Here is a 20,024-nt window from a genome sequence, read left to right as displayed (position 1 = left end):
AATCGCATTCAATGTTATCAGTGACTACCATCTCTTAGCTCCTCTACCCTAGCACAAGATGGGTCCATCTCCCCCTCTGTGTACCTGGATTTTCTCCTTCCCTTACTCTATGCTTGGGATCATGCAAAAAAAAAAAATGATAGCAATACATCATCTATCATGCCACCCTTATTACTGTGCTGTTGCTGGCAGCAGTACTACCTTCAGAGCTGGGTGCCCTGTCAGTGCTTAATTTGTGCTGGGGCTTGAGCCAGGGATGATGGGTGGGCTCCGAATGGGGGTCAGGACAATGGGGGGGAGGGGGGGGCACTGCACCTATGATGGCTAGGGGTGCCAAAATACAAGTTCACCCAGTGTGCCATTTTCCCTAAGACTGGCCCTGTTAGCAGGACCATTTGCACGGCCCTTTTGAAGTATTATTTCAACACAAAAGTATTTGTGTTTAAATTCACTTTGCATTTACATTTCTGTGGAAAATAAAAATACTTCCAGTTTAAACACGGGCTTCCATAATGTAGGAGTGTGGAACTTTCTTTCCAGGGAGAGGAGTGGTCACCCCTTACATTCTTCAAAGGAAACTTCGTATTAGTTAAAAACTATTTTGCAAGCTGGGGCCACTGCTGTAGTGTTCACTTGGCAGCTTATTTAGATGTTACATGAAACTATAATACAGCACTTCCTCTGGCTCCAGATCAGAGATAAGGACCAAGAGATGTAAATACACAAGCTTATGTTCTCCTATTACTCTTTTATTCAAAACATCTCTGCTCTATCATTTCTGAAGAATTTAGGAGAAATTGTCCATTGACCATCTAATGAGTTAGACCGCTTTAAAAAACACAACTGCATCCAGGCCAGGTTTCTAATACACAGTGTATGAGCATCCTTTATAGCCACATTTACTGTGAATGCCTAGTAATAGAATGGGGTTTTAATGGTGGTTAATGAAATTCTAAACTATCAGCACTGCTAGTCCTACTTATGGTACTCTTGGGAATTTCTCCTAAAACTAGCTGTCTTCTGTAGGACCAGAAGGGAGGCATCTGGTGACCTATTATTGTAAGTATGAGCCATAAGTCTTGACTGAATTGTGTTGTACAAACTTCCCAAATAGAAGGGATAATATCAAGTGATTATTAGAAGATTGGGGAAACTTTCTGGATTTTAAGGGACAAAGATGGGTTTGGGAAGCTGCCTAGGTTAATTAATAACTCAGGCTTAACGCAATAATGTTGTTAGTAGTCCACTGCTTTTATTTTAGACATGCCATTTGAGGAATACACTTCTGCAATGCCCCTGCATGTGAAGTTTGATATACAATGTATTGCTATTGCATACCATTTCCTATGCGGGGGGAAACGACACAGAAGACCGGAAAAGATGTAGGACAACTCATGTAGTATCCCCTGAAGTCATAGACATAATGCAGCTGGTGAGATTCTCTGCCCTTGGTTAGGTAGGAGGTCAGACTAGTTTATTGTAATGGACCCTTTTGGACTTTAAAAGATATAATTCTATGAATGTTCTGTCTGGGGGAAACTGACCCCCTGTGGAGATGACTTGAGTTTCTGCCACAAAACCAAGTGAGATCTGTGCAGAACTCTAGGTGTGTGCCAGGGATTGGGGTTGTCCAGATAGAGACTGTACACCTCCATTCTGTGTTTGTGGCCTCCTTGGGTCCAGAGCAGTGCTGCTTGAAGGAGGTCACATTGCCAAGCATTCTTCCACAGGCTCCTTCACTCAGAACCCTAACCCCCCCTGTCCGCCATCAATACTAACACTGATGGAGAATTACTATTGTGCAGAAAGCACTTGTTCTTCTGCCTTATCCTCCCTCTGTGCATGGATTCCCATCCCCCTCAGAGCATATTTACCCAGGTCGGACATGGAACAAGGCTGCGGAAGGCTGTTTCTCAATTCACTGGCCCAGGACAGGCATCCATCGCTTTTTTCAGTCGCTCCACCAGAAGATGGAATGGTTTTGGCCATTATTTTGCTAAAGACATACACTAAAGGTTGATTTGATTAAATGGACATCAAATTATCTGGACTTTGCAATAGTTCTGTACACATTAAAAGCGAATACAATTAAACTCCTTGTTCTCGTGTATAACTGAGAAGACCTGATTTCAAACACACTGAACTAAAGAGCAACTTTGTTTTGTTCTTCATGCTGCACCCATTTCTCCTTGTCTTGCAGTGACCACTTCTTGTATCAGCATCAAAACTGCTGAATGAACAAAATCAGGGTTAGGGAACACCTTCGCCAGAGAATTCTTGTTTCCTCAATGCGGGTTGGGAATCTGCTGAAATCCTATTTTTTCATATTCTTTAATTTGTTCCTTTATCAAATACAGCACTTGGTTTTTGCTACGTTGGCAGATGATATCCATATTATGGTCTCTGTTGCTAAAGTCACTTTGCATAAGTCTTTAGTAGTATTCTAACATCTTAGGAACAATTTAACATATTAGCTCACATTTAAATGGATAATGGTTGAAGATTATAGAGGCTTCACTTGCTATGCAGTCCTACTATTGGGTCTCAGGAAAAAAGAACCAATTGATGTAAATGAACAGTTATATGCTTACTGTGGACGTACCAAATTATCACCACAGTGTCAGCCTTCAGATACTATGTCTAGTAAAAATAATGTAATCACACTCACTGATTTCTTGGGGACAGAAAATGCTAAAGGCTGTTTTAAATTATCTGGTCTGCAGACTTGGCACATGTGATGTTTCATAGTCTTATGTATGATGTTTCACTATCATTTCTAAACCATACTAATGCTTTACTTGTATCTGGCCAATTTCCTCCTACAATTGTGACATTCAACCAGGATGTCATCATCATCTTTTGGAGGAGAATGTAAACTTTTCAAAATATTTCTCAGCAATATTCAGGTCACTATGGCCACTTATACTGAGACCAGATATACTGCATCTGCAGGGTGTCAAGATAGTGTCTCTTTCACAAAACCAGGTGGATTATAAATTTTATTCACCAATGCCACATTTAATTGTTGCTGGTATCACAAGGCCTATCCTACAAGCCTAACTTACTTGAGCAATCTCATTGACTTCATCATTCACTACTAGTGTGTCAAAAATGTTGAGCCAAATCCTGGACCCCTTGTTTATATATGCAGTCCTATAAACCTAGTTAATTGAAGTCACTTGATGGGATTTTCAGTAAATATTACTTTATTTTTAAAGTTTGCCTTCGTATTCTGAAAGCACTTTAAGGTCTAAAGACAGAGAGCCATTCAGAAACAGTGAGAGATTTCCAAGATTTAGCCAAACTTTCCACTGCGAATAACGCTACTGAGCTTAACTGGCACCGATAGAAATATTCAGATCTGTAAACACACTATTGCTGAATCGACAGCTGTGGTTGCCTGCATATTGCTACTACACATTAGATACATAATTCATTCTCTGGAAAAGTCTAGTTTAATAGTAACATAGTTACAAAGCAGTCTATCAAGTGCTGCTGTGTTGGGAAAGCACATCACAGACAGATTGTAATGACTACTTACACCATTCCAGCTTTCCCCTTGTTCCATATAAAAGCTAGCAAATCCTAAATCATCAGTACAACCATACTGCCTCCCTGCCCTTATTCTTCGAGCATGTCTTTGTCAGGGAACTAAATCCATCAAAACATAGTTTGAGAGAAATTTATTACACAGTGTATAAAAGCCCTATTGACTGGTTTGAGTTGAAAACCTAATCTTAACTTAATTTTTCAAAGCATTTCCATCCCAAAGAAATAGACTTGATGAAGTATTGAGCAAAAATCTTTAGAGATGTGAAGCTCTAACAATATCTGCTATTTCAACACACACCCAGAGGCCTCAGTGCTCCATCAACAAACCAACACATACCACATCCACTGCTTCATGCAACTAGATGTTACTCATCTTAGCTAAAAATGACAAACAACCTCATCTACCAGCATCATTAGGGTCTGAACATAAGGACCTGAACATAGTTCGTGTGTAGGTTTTTAAAATTTCAATGGGCATCTCATTGTGATGTGCTTGAAATGGTATTGCAGCACAGTTAGTGTATTTAGGCATAGAAATCAAGAGTGCTATTAGAATGCCCTTTCTAATATCTGTATTAATTGATTTTAAGAGTGTGTGTGTGTGTGTGTGTGTGAGAGAGAGAAATCATTTAAAAATTCACAAGGCTTTGAGACAAGCTAATATGAGTTTCAGATCCTTAAAAATAAATAGTTGGGGGAGTTCAAGACAAAACTAATAACCAGGAACTGTAGTATTTGGAAAGGAAGATCAGTCGTATGGTGATAGCAGCAGATGAGAGATTCAGAAGAGGTCCCAGCTCTGCCACATACTTCTTCTGTGACCGTGTACACATTGCTTAATTTCTCAGTTCCTTCATGCATAAAATTGGGAGCTCTAGTGTTCTTGGGACAGAACAGTTGTATAACATACAAATAATAATCATTTTGGATATCCTAATGTTACACGAGGTATGTTAGAGGAAAATCTTAGTGTGCAAGTATCCCCTGTATTTTGTAAGTAAAACCAGTAATTACTGAACAGAAGCTCTAAAAAGAACTTGTGTAAGTGCAGCCTAGAGTGCTAGATGACGTTCTACGTAGGACAAATCCATGAAAGACCAAGAACTCAGGGTCAGATTTTACAAATCTTTAAGCACCTAAAAATGCAGACAGGTGCATAGTGGAATTTTCAAAAGTGCTTAGGTTCCTAATCCATGGGATTTAAGCATCTGGACACTTTTGAAAATCCTACTAGATGCCTATGTACAACTTAGGCACCTAAATACCTTTTAAAAATCTGGCCCTCAGTTCCTAACTAGAAACCTGGCATATGACAAAATGGTACAAATTTTCAGTATGTGAGAGATGCAACAGTTAAACTTGCTTGTCCTTGGGCCACCTATGCTGGAGAAAGTTACATCAATTATTCTCCTTCAGGTGACTGAACAGCACTCTACATTCACACTCGAAAGTCTATTGATGGTTGGAGATATCAATCAGTGAGTAGCCAGGAGGGGTGGCCCCCTCTGAGGAGGACCCAGACCCACCCTGGCTGACAGATGCCTGCCCCAGGGAAACCCCTGACTGGAAGCAAGGGGGCAGAGCTAGGCCTTTAAGAGCCAGGCCCGTGAGCTCAGTTGGCAGGAGATGGCTGGAGGGGAAGGACGTGTCTCCTCCGGAGCTCCTAGCGAAGGCCGGGCCGGGGAGTGGTGCTGAGAGAGAGTGGCCGGCCTTAAACCCAGCCTGGGGATCGACCAAGGCCTCCCCCAGGTACCCTTCAGCCTGGGAGTTGGAGGGCCCACCAGAGACCCCCATGGCTTGGGAGCCGGAAGAAGGCCCAGCGGAACTCCCCGCTGACTACGAGCCAGAAGAGAACCCCCGGAGACACCCGGAGCCTGGGAGCTGGAGGCGGAGCTGCCGGAGCAATATGGAGCCTGGGACCCCGAGAATCTACCAGCCCTGCCCGAGGCCTGGGGCCTGCAGGACCTGGAAGAGCTACCCTCCGAAGATAAGCCCATGGAGCTGCCTGAGCTGCCGCCTGTGGACGAGGAGGGCCTAGCAGGTCTACCAAACCTCAGCGACCCGGAGGAGGCAGGTACCGGGGGGTTCGGGGAGGAAGAAGCCCAGGGATAGCCGCACGTTAGTGGAGGAGTCAGGGGCAACCTGGGCGGCGTGTTGCAGCCAGAGCCCCGCCGACCCTGTGGCAAACGCCGTTGCCACTACCAGGGCCCTGGGCTGGGACGCAGTGGAGACGGGCGGGCCTGTGTCCACCTCCCCCCTTCCCTGTCCTCTGTGGGAAACCCTTCCCCACTGTGCTGTTCCAGAGAGCGGCTTGCTTGCTGTGCCAGCCCTGTCTGAAGGCCTGGCTTTAGACTGCTTGCCTTGCCAGCCCTGCCTGAGGGCCTGGCCAGAAACTTTAGACTCCTTGATTGCCCTGAGGAGGGCACAAGACTGCTCCCGGTGAGAGGTAGCCGGGAGGGGTGGTCCCCCTCTGAGGAGGACCCAGAGAGGGGGCCAGACCCGGACGCTGCTCCCTGATTCTAGGGGCACGTCCACACAGTGCAACTTACCTGGAAATCTGTATGGGTAAACCCTGGGTCCAATGTATTCATTGGTGCGATAGAACTCATTGAAGCAAAACCAACTGAGTGCTGTAGCAGAGGCAAGCCCAAGAGGCGGTATAGAGCAGGAGGACTTCTACTATCTACAGACATGATGTGCTCTGAGTAATGTGACTGCATTGCTGCAAAAGGGTGATGAAGCTACCAATCTGCATCTGGCTCCTACTCCGTAATCTTATGGAAATGCTTGGTACTCACTTCTGACCTTTTAAAAGAATCCACCCAAGTGATCGTCTGCAATGATGCTGAACTATACTAAATCACTGCACATTTGCCTCCTGGAGAAAAATGTCTGGTGCAGTTGAACACTTTTGAGGTGACTGATAGTGATGTTCCTGTGCTTTTAGTGGGCAACATGTTCTGCTAAACAAAGGATCCTTAAATCTCTACATCCTTATTCAAGCAATACTCCCAATGGCTTTAATTTATCCTGAGGCAGAATTTGGCCCTACGTTTTTCAATCTTAACTTACGAAGAAGTTCATCTCTGCACAGAGATGCACCACAAAAGGCCTATGCACTACTTATGTTCCACTTAAGCCTATCACAGTTGGAGCCCTTGTGTGGGGTAGCAAAAGGATAGCTCCCTTGGTGTACTCCCAGAGAGAGACATTGCTCAAAATAGGAAAGATGGTCTTGTCATTAAGGCACTGGACTGGGGCTCAGGAAATGTGGGTTCAATTCCTAGCTCTGTCACAGGCTTCCTAGGTGATCTTGGGCAAATTACTTAACCTCTCTGTGCCTCAGTTTTTCCATCTTTAAAATGGGGAAACAATATTTTCTCTCCCATCCTCCTCCTGTCTTGTGTATTTATATTACTATGTGCATGTACAGCACCCAAACTTCGGGGGCCAAAATGACTTAATTACAGTAGTGCCTACAAACAATGAACTAAAAGGGGATAAAGGAATATGTGTGTGCACCAGAAGTGCAGAGAAGTTAGCTGCACTGGGGGTATCAGGCATTTTACTGATGTATTGATTATATACTTGTACAAAGCACAATGGTAAATCTCTGGAATATTTTTTAAATTAACCTCTTTCTAATTATAAAGAATGAAAATTGAAGTACAGCATATTTAAAATGCTTTCAAATAGACTGTAAAATGAAGTCTAACTTTGTATTGTTCTATCATTATAAACATCCATATTTCACCAATGGGAGCTCTTTGTTTATTGACTGACAAGTTTGACCTCAAATTAGGAGTAATGCAGCATTTTCTATCGGGAATAGCTATATGAGAACTTTGAAATGATGTATATTATAACTGCTTGCAAAGAACACCACAATTTACATAGTTTACTGAAGCATCTTACAGAAGGAAAAGATCCTCTTCGTCAGATCCTTCAGTACCACTTGGAGAGTTCCCTGCCCCCATTCTTGCCAGCTAACCAATGGAATTTATTAGTACTACTGTGTCACTTACCTACATGATACTCACAAGATCTGAGAAGAGAGAGAGGTGCATACAGAACATATGCCATGGGGCTTGTCTTCACTGCAACAGCTATCTTGAATGAGAGTCACACTTCAAAACAGCACTGGATTGAGATAGTGACTTGATTAGCAGTACTGTGATTGGATTAGTTGATAATGAGCCATTATAATTTGATCTGTTGCATTCCCACTGCATTACTAGCTTGAATTTCTACCTGCACCCACCCCAGTTCCCCCAACCCTTACAGGCTGATAATCTTGAATTTAAAGCACCACTTCACACACAATCTTATCAGAGTTGACAGGAGTTGTTAGGGGCAACGAAAGTTATAACATGAGCTAACTGTGTTGTGAAGATACACCGCCACGAAGAGAGAGGGATCTCAAGACACAGATGTTTGTTTAACAGAAATATAATCTTCAGTTATGAAAAGATATGCAAATAAATGCATTCTGTACTAAGAGGATATATACAGGGATTCTTGCTGTAAAAGACTATGAAATGGTCAGAACTTTGACTCGTATTCTACCTCTAATCCCTAAATAGCAAACACACTGAACTTGAAGATGAAAACCACATGATCAGAGATTTGGAGAACAAGGTATCAAAAACCCTCCAAATTTACCAAAAAAAAAAAGGGGGGGGGAGGGAAAAAAAGTCCACATAGAGTTGGCAACATACTACAGCCATCCATTGGGACAAAACTGGTTGACTCAATAGAAAGATGCAAGCTCTCTCAGAAAGGGAGACCTAGCTTGGGAAAAGTAAATCTGCATGGTGAACCAAAGCAAGCAGGAGCTTCAGTACACCAAAATGCATTTTGACTTCCCCTGCAGAAAACACAGCCACTAAAAGGACTGATCTGACCTACAGAAACAAACAAAAGGACTCTGCAGCAGTGTTCAAGAAAAGAAGTAGATAATGTGTAACAAAGGAGGACTCCAGGTGTATTCAAACATTTTCAGCTGTTGAGTCTCATCAGCCTAAGCAAAAAACTTAAACCTACACACACAGGGTGTAAGATAGGGCTAATGCCTGCAGCGGTTGTCTGAGACTGAATCATAAGGGGATACTTAATAGGATTTTAATTGAGTAGCAGATGAACATAAATAAGCAGCAAATGTGCACAAGAGGGGGTTATGGAAGATGAAAGATCTGTGTAAATGCAGAGATCTCTACCTCCAAGAAAAGGCCAGATCAAATTGCTGCAGTTTTTGTTACACAAAGCATTGGGAATGTATTCCTTGTTTCAGTGCAAGAAGCCAATAATGCTCAGCAGAGGAAAAAGTGGGGCCTAGCGTATTGGGATGGGGAGGAAGGGACCATACATAAAATGGTACAGACCTTGGTAAAGTAAGCAAGACATACCAGGTGGCAGTCTGGGCTATTGTTGAAAGATGCCCGGTTGTTCAACTAGAATGGTTGATAGCATTTCTGCCTTCTCTTGATGACTAATCAGCCCAGTATGGTTAGAAGCCAGCCCCCGAAAAGTTCTCAGGTCAATTTAGCATCAAAATGGAAGGGCTGCAAGGCTTGGTGGAGCTCTCCTTGTGACTTAAGTTACATTCTCTTTGACTATTGGAGCTCTGCTTATTAAAACTCCTAAGGGGAAAATATCTATGTCAGTGGAGAGGGGTTGGGGAGAGGGGGGGGGGGGGAGTCTGAGTCAGAGAAAATGAAAAACAAGCAGTTAACACAGGAGTGAGTCCATCAATCTATTTCTTAGATGTGGTCTTGGCAAAATCCATTCTCCTCATAGAAGTGGCCTGGAGTAGACCAGATTGATTTGACAGTCTCTTAACCTAATACATGCTTGACCTCAAGGTCTGCTGAATTCACTATTCACAGAGAATTGGGAACCAGTCACCTCTGGGGAACATCCTGTTGTGCAGCCCTCCCTTGATAAAGGCCTTGCCTGCTTTCAGCCTTATCGAGATGACTAGATGAAAGCTGCTCCCAAAAGAGGAAAGGTTAATCGACTTGAGTGCTGTTAATCAATCACTTGGAAGGATTCAGCACTTGCAACAAGTAGGTCCCTCATTCTGCCAAAAGGTTCTTGCATGTTAACCAGGGACTTCTCTTCCAGCTTGAAGGGTGAGTAATAGAAACTCATTCCAATCAGACGCCAGGTGCCTGATCCAGAGCCCTTTTGTAGTCAGTGGATTTTGGATCAGGCTCCAGAGGAAGGATTATTACCAGAGGCTTATTCCATTTGCTAATATGGAACCCTGTAAGGGTGAGGAACCCCTGAAAAGGAGCACACTTATCACAGATTTGTACCCCCATGAAAGCATAGTTCTTCAACAGAGATGCTATCGTAGATATACACTGCTTGTCAAACATGACTAACCATCTAGCAAAGGAAAATTACCTGCCTGTGACAGAAAACAAAGTCCCTGAAAAGCACAAAGAAAAAGTGCTAAACTCTGTATCTGCTTATAATGCTCTCTGTCTTCATGCAGTTTCCATTAGCCAGGTATTTGGCTTTCACAGGGAAGAGTAAAAAACTAGACTGCCTTCTGGAATCTCTTGGGAAAAGAGGAAAAAGACTAGGAAAGGTTTTTAGAGAACAGATACGTTCAGATTGCTGAAACTATAGACAGTGCAGGTCAAGAAAAGACAAGAAAGCGAACCATACAAACTATCTTATTATTTTTGGGAAAATTAAATTCACTAGGGTTATATACAGCCAATTTCCATTTACATCAATAGGTGGTGAGAGGGGGAGGGTTCTAAAGACCCATTAGCTTACATGGGACTTGAGAATGCTCAGTGCCCTACACAATCAGGTCCTCGTGCTTTTCAATGCAGAAGACTGCAGGAACTGTACTCTTCTCCTGAACAGTTGTGATGTGTCTTAATCTCCTGGTACCAGTTCTCGTATGTGGCTAGCTATTCTCACCTACCCTAGTCAAGACTCAGCTTCTGTGCTTTGTCTTGGAGCATCAGTGATGACCCCTATTCAACGGGATCTGTGCTCTAACCCATAGAAGGACTCAAGCTGCCCTAACTCTCCATGTGGTTTGCTCTAGGATTTCTTTATTGGAGACATACAATTGAATTGGAGTTGCAGATTGTGCCCAACCTCTAGGTAATGTGGAAAATGGCACAAAGAACCTTCTCCCTTTTGTAGAGCTCACTTAAGGTCCAGCCAGTATTGCAGTCCCTCTTCTGTGCCTGCTCTCTCAAAGGCACGTGACATCCCAAAGGATTCCAGGCAATGGACACAGCCTCAGTATGAACAAATCAGAAACAGACCTATGAAAGGGGGTAGCACTGGAGGTGCACTGCCTGTGTGCGCCTGGGAGCACCAGGAAAGATTCTGCTTACCCAAGGAAGAGTGCTTTCAGGTGCTTCCCCGGTGGAGGTGATGGTCACCAATGCACAGCTTTCTTACAGGCACATTCTAGCACTTGTTGTGTTGAGTAGTACCTTGCTCTTTGGTTTCATTGGATAATTGAATCCTAAAGTATGAAGGGAAGGGTGGGGGATTGGTTGTAGGAGATGGGGAAGGGATAAGGGCCATTGACTGCTACAACTGAGCTCTTGCTCTTGTAAACTGGTGCAGTTGCCTAAAAGGATTCTGAATCTTTGCACTAGCCTTTCATAAAAGGAAAACCCATATAAGAAGGATTCTGAATATAAGCCAGAAGCGGAGGCTTTATATGAGTGGACATGTATAGACTTAAGGGACCAAACTCAGCCCTGATGTAAGCAAAGCAAAGGAGGAAGGAAGCTTTTTCTCTGAAGATCAACCAAGCTGTGTTCATTTTCTTGAATGTCTGTTTCATAAGAAACCAAGCAAAGCACCAAAGACAAGGCACAGGTTTAATCTGTGGGAAGAAAGTTCCTACTTCAAAGACTATCAAAGCCACACAAACCTATGGCTAGAAAAATATTGAGACTGAGATTTGAAAATCTGTCTAGGGAATTTGGATGCCTAATTTCAACATACGCTATATGTAAAGTCAAGGACTCTTAGTTTCTGTAGAACTCTGCTGTAGCAGACCAGAGACCTGATGTCAGCTTAGGTAAGTTTAAAAAATGGACATTACTGAATTAATTCAGCAAGCAGAATACTAGCAGCACAGCTTCCCTGTTCATACTGAAATCATTTTATAGATGCCCCAGGATTTTTTTCAGCATTCAGTGTGTCCGATTGGAAAGGGAAAGCCGGAGGGCAGGGGAGAAGGTTGGAAGTTGGGTATGGGACAATCTGGGCTCAAGGAAGTTCTGTGGTGGTGATTGTGTGTTGGATAAGTACACTGAAAACCAATGGGAGTTGGGGGAGACTTTAAAAAGGAACAAAAGCAGTTTGGCACCAGTTAGCTGGATGTTTCTACAAAAGATGCTCAGTAGTGAAACAGCTGATAATGTTGACATTTCCAAAATCATCGGTAGGCTTAAAAGTTAAATGACTGGGTGCTGTTGTTTGAGGCTGTAGCAGATTCATGAAGACAGCTCTGTACCCATTGCCATTTGGACATTTATCTTCATAACCATAAGAGCTAAAAGTAATTTACAAAATACTGTTTAACATTTATATTGCAGTAGTTCTAGAGGCCAAGTAGGGTTGGGCCCTATGATGCTAAGCCTTGTACAGACATACAGTAAATTACAGTCACTGCCTTAAGGCGCTCACACTCTTGTACAATTCTCCTACAACGGGTGTGTTCTGCTGCGAATTCTGTGACCCTAGACTTGCAGAATAGGTCAAAACAAAATAAATATGCACTATACTTCATCCAGGACTACTCATTTTTTTTAACCTGTGGTGGATGAACAACATAAAACACCCAGAGCAGTTAAAGTACTTATGAATAACTGAGGAGGTACAAAGGTTATTACATAATCAATTTTTCCATACACTGTCTGAAATACTGTCCTATGAGCCTTAAACTGCACATAAACGCAGTTCACACTGAATTATACCGGAAGACAAAATCTCCATCTAAAATCTGTGGCAGAGGAATGGAAGGAAAACGCCACTGAGTGCTTTATCGACCCATGCTCATGAATGGTGAGCAATAAAAATTTATGGAAAATGAGAAATTTTTACTTATACTAATCAACACCCATCAGATTGTTAATTCAAATTAAGACTCTTTAACACCAAGTATTTAAAAATCTTGCAATTTTATTTGCATATAAAGGCCGCTAGATATATAATATCACAATAAATTTAAAGAAACAACTGCTTTTCTAAATTCCATTAACAAGGTAACATAAAACAGAACAAAGCTCAATAGCATTTACAGTGGTGGAACAGAAATAACTATCTGCAACAATATTTTGTGCTAGCAAGATTGCATTTACACACAGTGCAAAATAAGGAGAAAAGAAATAAAAAGACAATTCAAGAATATTTAAATATAAAGGACAACTAAGCCTTATTTTAGTTAGGCTTGATTGTATCCATTTGATTCTATACATGCCTGAAACTGCACAAAGATTTAACTCAAGCTCTTGAAGGCTTTGAGCACTTGGAAAATGTCACATCCTTCATAATTTAGATGTGCTATACAGCACAGTTTTGCAGATGCTATACTTGCAATATTAAATTCCTAGTTATAATGCACAAAAAATACATATATATATAAATTCATATTTAAAAGGAGTCCGCATTTACATGTTTTTTACTGCATGAAACACCTGCTCTTTGCAGCTTTCATCCCCATATTTTTAAAGCTAAAATAATTTAAAAAAAACCCCAAACAATAAAAAGGTAGGTAATCACATACAGGATGCAGATATCTATATCAATCTTTAAAGTAGGCAGAGACAAACAGCTGTGATGTCTATTCTCCCCTTGCTGCACATTACTGGTAATAGGAGGGAACTACAGTGCATGCACACTCATCAAGGGGCAAACAGACCCCTAAATCATGTTTACATTACTAAAAAAGAGTTTAACATAAATGGAGAGTGAGGGGGGATAGGGAAAGGTGACATCTTAACTAGGAAAAGATTACATTAAAAACTTTCAAACAATAACAGTTGTGCAAATTTGGTGTTTTTAAATGCTGCTGCTTTTAGTTTATAATATAATATTAAAATAAGGTCTCTCACTTGTTAAAAGAAAGCTTGGCTGTCCTTTTGAGAACACTATAACAATTTTACAATGGCAAGTTTGAGAAAACAAAAGAAGTTCATTTTACAAATTCACAATGCTTTATAAATTTAAAATGGATGCTGCATTTCCAAAAAGCACAACCTCTATCTTTTTCTTTTTGTACCAGCAATTTACCAAAAAACCCCCACATACTTTTGGAAATAAACATGTAAGAGAATGTAAGTTTTTTAATTAGAAAATGGCAGTTTATAGACCTTCCCCACTTAACTGTGCAGTAGTGCTTCATGATCCTTGAGGGGTTGGAAGGTCAAATATAATTGGAGGATTGGTTGGTTGAAAGCTGACTGTACATGTTGAGGCATTGATGTATGTTGTGTAACCGTCTGTCATAATGCCATAACCTGTAGGGAGAAAGTGTCACACTTACTATAATATAAACAAATGATGCTGGCCTAATGCAGTGCCTATAGGTAGGTACATAAAAGCCCATTATGAAAGCAGGGGTTTGAAGTAAAATTCAACCCTGTCAAAATGTTACGAGCTTTGGAAAGCTACCACACAGTTGCAATTAAAAAATAATGCAGTGCTCTGTATCTGGAACAAGAACAAGGTTTTTTAAAAATTGCAGTTTTCTGATCAGAAAGGCCTTTTACTGTACTCCAATTGAACAAGGCAAAAACCTGACATTTTCTTGCAGCCAACTGGTTTCCTGTGGTTTGGCATGCCTCTAGTGTCAGTCAGGTTGTGAAGGAGCAAGAGCACAAGCCCCTCTCCTTTTCAGCACTCGATCTGCAGACATCCCCATTCGTGAGTTCAAACAAACTTGGTTGGCCTATCCTGCTCTGGCCATATCGTCCAGTTTGTCAGCTCAAGAGTTGTGGGGGTGGGTATTCACAGCAGCTTACTAAGCCTTAGAAACAAATTTGCAGGAAATAAAATGTGTTTTCTGTAGCTTGGCTTCCCAATGGATCTGATAAACAATTCCAAACAAGGGCACAGAAAATGAAAGGCCAGTTAGATGAGGTGAAGTGGCTTTGAGAACTGGGCAAAGAAGATGGGAAAGAATGGGACACTAGATCCCTCAAACCTTAAGGCTGTGGCTGAACAATTGCTTGGAGAATTCTACTGTCTGAACATCACAAGTGCTGGTACAAATCGATTGAATGAACTGCAAGTGTGGGTGGAGTCTAGTGACTGCTATGCAGAGCTTCTCTGGAGGCTGGCCTCTTCTCTCATGACCCAAGAGGGGTCTATGGACAATGAAAGAATGGGCCTTAAGCTGGTTCAAGCAGGGGAGGCTCACTGAGGTATAGGTGAGCCAGATGGAGTAATGGATGTAATGGAGGAGGGCAGTGGATCCTCAGTGAAAAGGAAAAGAGGCTTTAGAACCAATAGGACATCATGGGCCCATGGATGTCCAAGGAAAGCCCACAGGATTCTCCTCCAGCCTTAAGGGTTAAGGCAGAAGTGGGATGAAAAGGTGAAGAGAGAAGACCGCTAAAGGGTCTGGAACAAATGGGAAACACACTGTTTTCTTAATGAAAAATAAAGACGGGATGATCACCTGGCTTGGAGACCACAAGCTCTCCCAACCTGTCAAGGTGATATCATGGACATCTACCTTACTTTTTTAGTGGACACAGTCTTGAGGAATTTAAGGCTAGATTCTCAACCTTGCTCCATCCTCAAACAAAGGATCTGGACAGCTGGCTTGGGATTCTTCTTGTGCAAAGGATGAGATAAAGCCTATGTAGCCAGCTCTACGCTATTTATTCCTGGCCCCTCTGGTGTAGGGGCAGGAGGGGATGTGGCTAGACTGTCCTGCACTCTTGCAATGCTGGGCAGCCGGAATAAACCCTCAGGGTCCACTATCTGCCAGTAGCCTTCAGGCTCTGAGTCACACACCACCTCCTCCTCTCAAAGGTGTTTATAGGGTGAAGGAGGGGAATGAAAACTGGTAACAGTCCCCAGAGATTGCTGAGGGTAGAGCAGGAGATGGGGGAACAGGAGAGGAACAGCCTGCTTAGCGAGCTGCTTTTGGGGAGAGCAGAGAGGTGTGATAAGCTCTGTTGAAATAAATGTTGGCCCTGTGAAAGGGTCTGTGCCTCTCCATTAAAAAAAAAAAAAATTGTGGTGTGGGGGAGGGGGGGAGTCCTTTGCGTCACCTCTTCCTCTTGGCTCTCCTGGGATACCTGTTCAGATCAGACTCCCACTGGCAGGATTGGAGGGCATGCTGGCCTGTTGAAGGACTGGAAAGGACAGACAGGGCACTATCAGCACCTTTTCTGTGTTGAGGACAAGGGCAAGCTTTGCCTTTGCTGTCTTCCATGGCACTGCATCTGGCCCTGGATGATGGTGCCCCAGGATGACACTTGCTGCTTTCCTCATGGAAAGGCAGGCAAAGACACAGGAGTCTGGAGACACAGTAGGAAGGGCTTGGCACCAAATTTCTTGCTCCTGTCTGATCCTTCACAGAAGAGAGGAACTTCCCGCTGTTAGTACTAGCAGGCCAAACCTCAGGGAAAATATTTTGCCTTTTGCAGTGTGATATAGAACAGATTGCTGCTGCATGAAAGTTAACACAAATTGTGTGCTACCAGAGTTGGTCAGAGACTAATTATTTCACAATTACTGTGTGACCTGCCTGTATCGTTTTGTTTATTTAAGTTGGCAATTTTGAGTTAGGTCATTTTGCAGTGGAAAAATATTGGTTTAAAAAAACAAATCAATTGATTCACTGCAAAATTCTGCCCCAAATCCTTGTGCGCATTTCTTAGGGACATCAATGAAAAATGGGTACATGTGGTCTGAGAGCAGAACTTTGTCTAGAATTAATCATGCCTTAACTCAAACTCTAAGAACACTTTAGGCCAAACTTACTCACTTTATTGCAATGGGCAGTTACTTTATCTTCAGCATTAGTCAAGAGAGCAGATTTGGATCTTTCTTTAGTGCATCTGAATGCTCAAATAAGGTTTGTTCCATGCTTGTTAAGTATGTTGCCATCCTGCTTGGAAGGTTGAAATACAAGATGCTGCATGTGACTCTACAGAGTTTTCTCATAATGATCTTGTGTGCTAAGATGCCTTTGCTTTCCTCAGCTTAGCATTATTACTGCAGGAGTTTGATTACTTTCAGCTTACAATGCACCTACAAAAGGCTATAGACCATTTGCATGTTCTAGTTGGAAGCCTTCTTGTATTCACTTATCATTAATATCTGAGCATTAATATTTATAGAAAACGTCTAATTCTTTCCTGGATTGCATTAGAGTACTGCTATTCATGCCACTATGGTTAAGGTCATGTCAGTGTTTCCATTATAAACTCCTTATTTACAGGACTTTATAACCCAGGCATAAAAATTCATTGTTTAAAATTGTGAGGGCTTCGGAAAATCAACAATGGCAGGCGAGTAAGCTGTCTTTTCTTTTATAAAGTTCTCCAACTCTGTGAGCCTATGGAGAGCTTAATTAGAGTCAATGGAGAAATCTCCAGGGGGGGAAATATAAAGCACTTAGTGTGTAATTTTTAGTCCTATGGTCGCAAAATCTAGTTCTCTCTCCCAGGCTGGACTCCTAGAATTTGTCTCATTGGAACATGAAAGCCACAAAGTATATTAAATATTTAAAAACCTCCAAAATGTATTTATTTAATTTCTTATTCCCTCCCCTCTGCACAAAATGAGCTTATTGTTCTGAAATTTCACACTCAGCCTGCCTGGTGTGAGATTAAAAATGGGGAAATGTATGTTCTCAAAAAGATTTTCTGAGGCTCACATAACTTGAAAGATTACACATCATGAAATGTATTACAGAAAGACTTCAGAAGTGGATTTCAAAGGAATTGTGATGATTCCCCTCTCTCCCCTCCTGAATATGGCACAAGCTGCCCTTCTTTCTACTCTCCCCCATTAAACTGAGTGAGAAAACTAGATGCTGCAAGCTTTCTGCAAATTGTCTTTTCTAGCTCCTTTCGCTTGCTCCTGTACTTGGAGTAACTGGGACTTTCTGGTGGTTTGGTAGGACAAATTTCAATGTGCATTTATTCTCTTGCATAAGAGGGGACCCCTCCTCCCGCAAAATTTCTGAAAGCAAGTAACCTGGCACAGCACAATTATTGTAAGTTCCAGGTGTAGGTATCATGTATGTGGTCAAGATTTTAAAATACGAAGTTAGACCGCTATGTCTTTGTTTGGACACTAAGATGTGAGGTTTCCAAAGAGCTGAGCACCCAAGCAGATCTCACTGAATTTTCCCATTTTATTCTACTATACCATAATAAATGGAAAACCCACATTTGGTATGACGTATCCAAGATCTACTTGTTTCCCCAAAGGAGGATTCTCATGCTGAACAAGGGAGCCCTACTATTTCTTACCTTCATGAATCCCACCAAAGACATGGAGTTTGGGCCTTACTCGTCTTTGCACAGTGTTCAACAGTTCCACACAGCCAACTCTCTGCAACTCCTTTGGAACCCAGTCTCGAAAACCTGAGGGCAAAATTCAATCAATACTCTTTATTTTCTCTATTCAGGTAAGGTTTCATTTCGACTTTCAGGAAGCCATAATTCACTGAAGGTTTATTACATTATCTGTAATCCTAACCTCTCCATTAAAGCATACAATGGCTTTTAAGAAACTTCTCACTCTCACTTTGTCTTTCTTAGGTTCCTAAGGTTTTTTCCTTTTTACTCTTCTCCCCCCAACACCTCCATTAACACTTTTCTATATGTTGTTTGATTTATTAAACTACAGGCTTAGACTCTTCTTCGTGAGTGGAAGCTTTGTGACACTTATTCCTGGCAGTGCTGCAATTTCCCCCCCTTCTTGATGATTTCTCCCTCCACCCCCAAGTTCTTTCTTCCTCCCTTCTGCTGCTGTTGCAGCAGTCAACTTCCCAAGCTAGTAGGTAAAAAGTGCTGGTCACAGTTATTCCAGAGACAGGCCACTGGAACCTCTGCCACCCCAGAGATTTAAAATACATCATCTTCCACAACTTCCAGAGGCCAGGGTCTGAGAGTGTGGATTACATCGGAGCCCGGGTCACTGAAAACAGGCAGCACGGAGTGACAGTGAAACAACTCCAAGCAAACTAGTGCTAATTAACTACTTTTAAAATAAAAGCCACTTAGTGCTAAGGCTAATATGGAAAATCCATAAAATTTGACATCAATTTTTATAAAAGTGGGCTTGGACTATTAAAGCTTAGACTAGCAGTCAGAAGGGTGGGAAGGATTGTGAGGAGCAAAAGCTAAATCACAGCTGAAAGAAGGAGCCACATTCACCCTTGGTGTTACTATTGACTTCAAAGTAGTTATACCATGGATGAATTTGAATAAAGCTGATTAAAGATGGTGGGACATAAATTCAACTGGCTTTGAAGAGTACATGTAGTCCAACAGCCAAAGCATTAATATGTAACCACTTCAAAAGGCAGTATGTGGGGTATATTGAGGCCCAGTATCTCTATTTGCATCTCTAACTCCCTGATCTGTGTCTACAATTAAAATGGGTGTAAACTGTATCCACAAAAAGGTGGCTATACTTCTGCTTTGATTTTTTTTAAATGTTTTTTTTAAATAGGGAATGGGGTAAAATTCCAGAAGGAGTGTTTCAAAAAATCCAACTAAGAAATATTGTGATGCTGCTGAGGCTAAAGTACATTATAGGAAACCAATTTACAACAGGTGGATTGGCAGCCCATTGAAATCTAGCAACCAGGACAAATTATAAACATGCTTGTGCTTTGGGATGAAGGAAATAGACTAAATGTCAGTCACTCCAATCAGAATGTTGATTTTCAAAGTACAGTGAATTCCACTGAGAAGGAGTGCTAGATCAGGGGCTTTTAACCAGGTGTACATGCACCCATGGGGGGTACGGCAAAGGTCTTCCAGAGGGTACTCAACTCCTCCAGATTCATGTTTCTCAACCTTGAGGGTTGCATCCCCAGAGATGTCACGGGAAGGGTTAAGGGGGACTGCAAGTGCAGGGCAGGCCCTGGGGGGGTGGCAAGCAGGGCAATTGCTTGAGGCCCCATGCCACAGGATGCCCCACAAAATTAAGTTACATGCTTCAGCCCTGCTGCCCGGGGTTCAGATAAGGCTCCAGTATCACATTGAAATGTACATACAATATTTATATTCCAATCGATTCCTTTTTACCATACAGTTATAAAATAAGTAAGCAATTTTTCAGTAATGGTGTGAGACTTCTGTAGTTTATGTCTAATTTTGTAAGCAAGTAGCTTTTAAGTGAGATGAAACTTGGGATAAGCAGGAGAAATCAAACTCCTGAAAGAGGTACAGTAATCTGGAAAGGCTGAGAACCACCATGCTAGATCACAGCTCTGTTGAAGA

At 42.0% G+C, this 20,024-nt stretch overlaps 1 protein-coding gene across 2 annotated transcripts in view; it reads right to left on the bottom strand.

Moving 5' to 3' along the window:
* Nucleotides 1-12,716: 12,716 nt before the first annotated feature.
* The window catches only part of MPPED2 (metallophosphoesterase domain containing 2), a 139,319-nt gene continuing 132,011 nt past the window's right edge, over nt 12,717-20,024 (bottom strand). For both annotated transcript variants that reach the window (XM_067532135.1, XM_067532136.1), the window contains exons 6-7: nt 18,042-18,155; nt 12,717-14,063 (exon numbers count right to left, since the gene is read on the bottom strand). In XM_067532135.1, the coding sequence (XP_067388236.1) occupies nt 13,945-14,063; nt 18,042-18,155 (233 nt within the window). In that variant the 3' untranslated portion in view covers nt 12,717-13,944. The remainder of the gene's footprint in view (nt 14,064-18,041; nt 18,156-20,024) is intronic.

The sequence above is a fragment of the Emydura macquarii genome, unplaced genomic scaffold (assembly GCF_026122565.2).
Source record: "Emydura macquarii macquarii isolate MOO-44397 ecotype Brisbane River unplaced genomic scaffold, CSIRO-AGI_Emac_v2 contig_3240, whole genome shotgun sequence".
Lineage (NCBI taxonomy): Eukaryota > Metazoa > Chordata > Testudines > Chelidae > Emydura > Emydura macquarii.
This window is presented reverse-complemented; position numbering and strand designations above follow the sequence as displayed.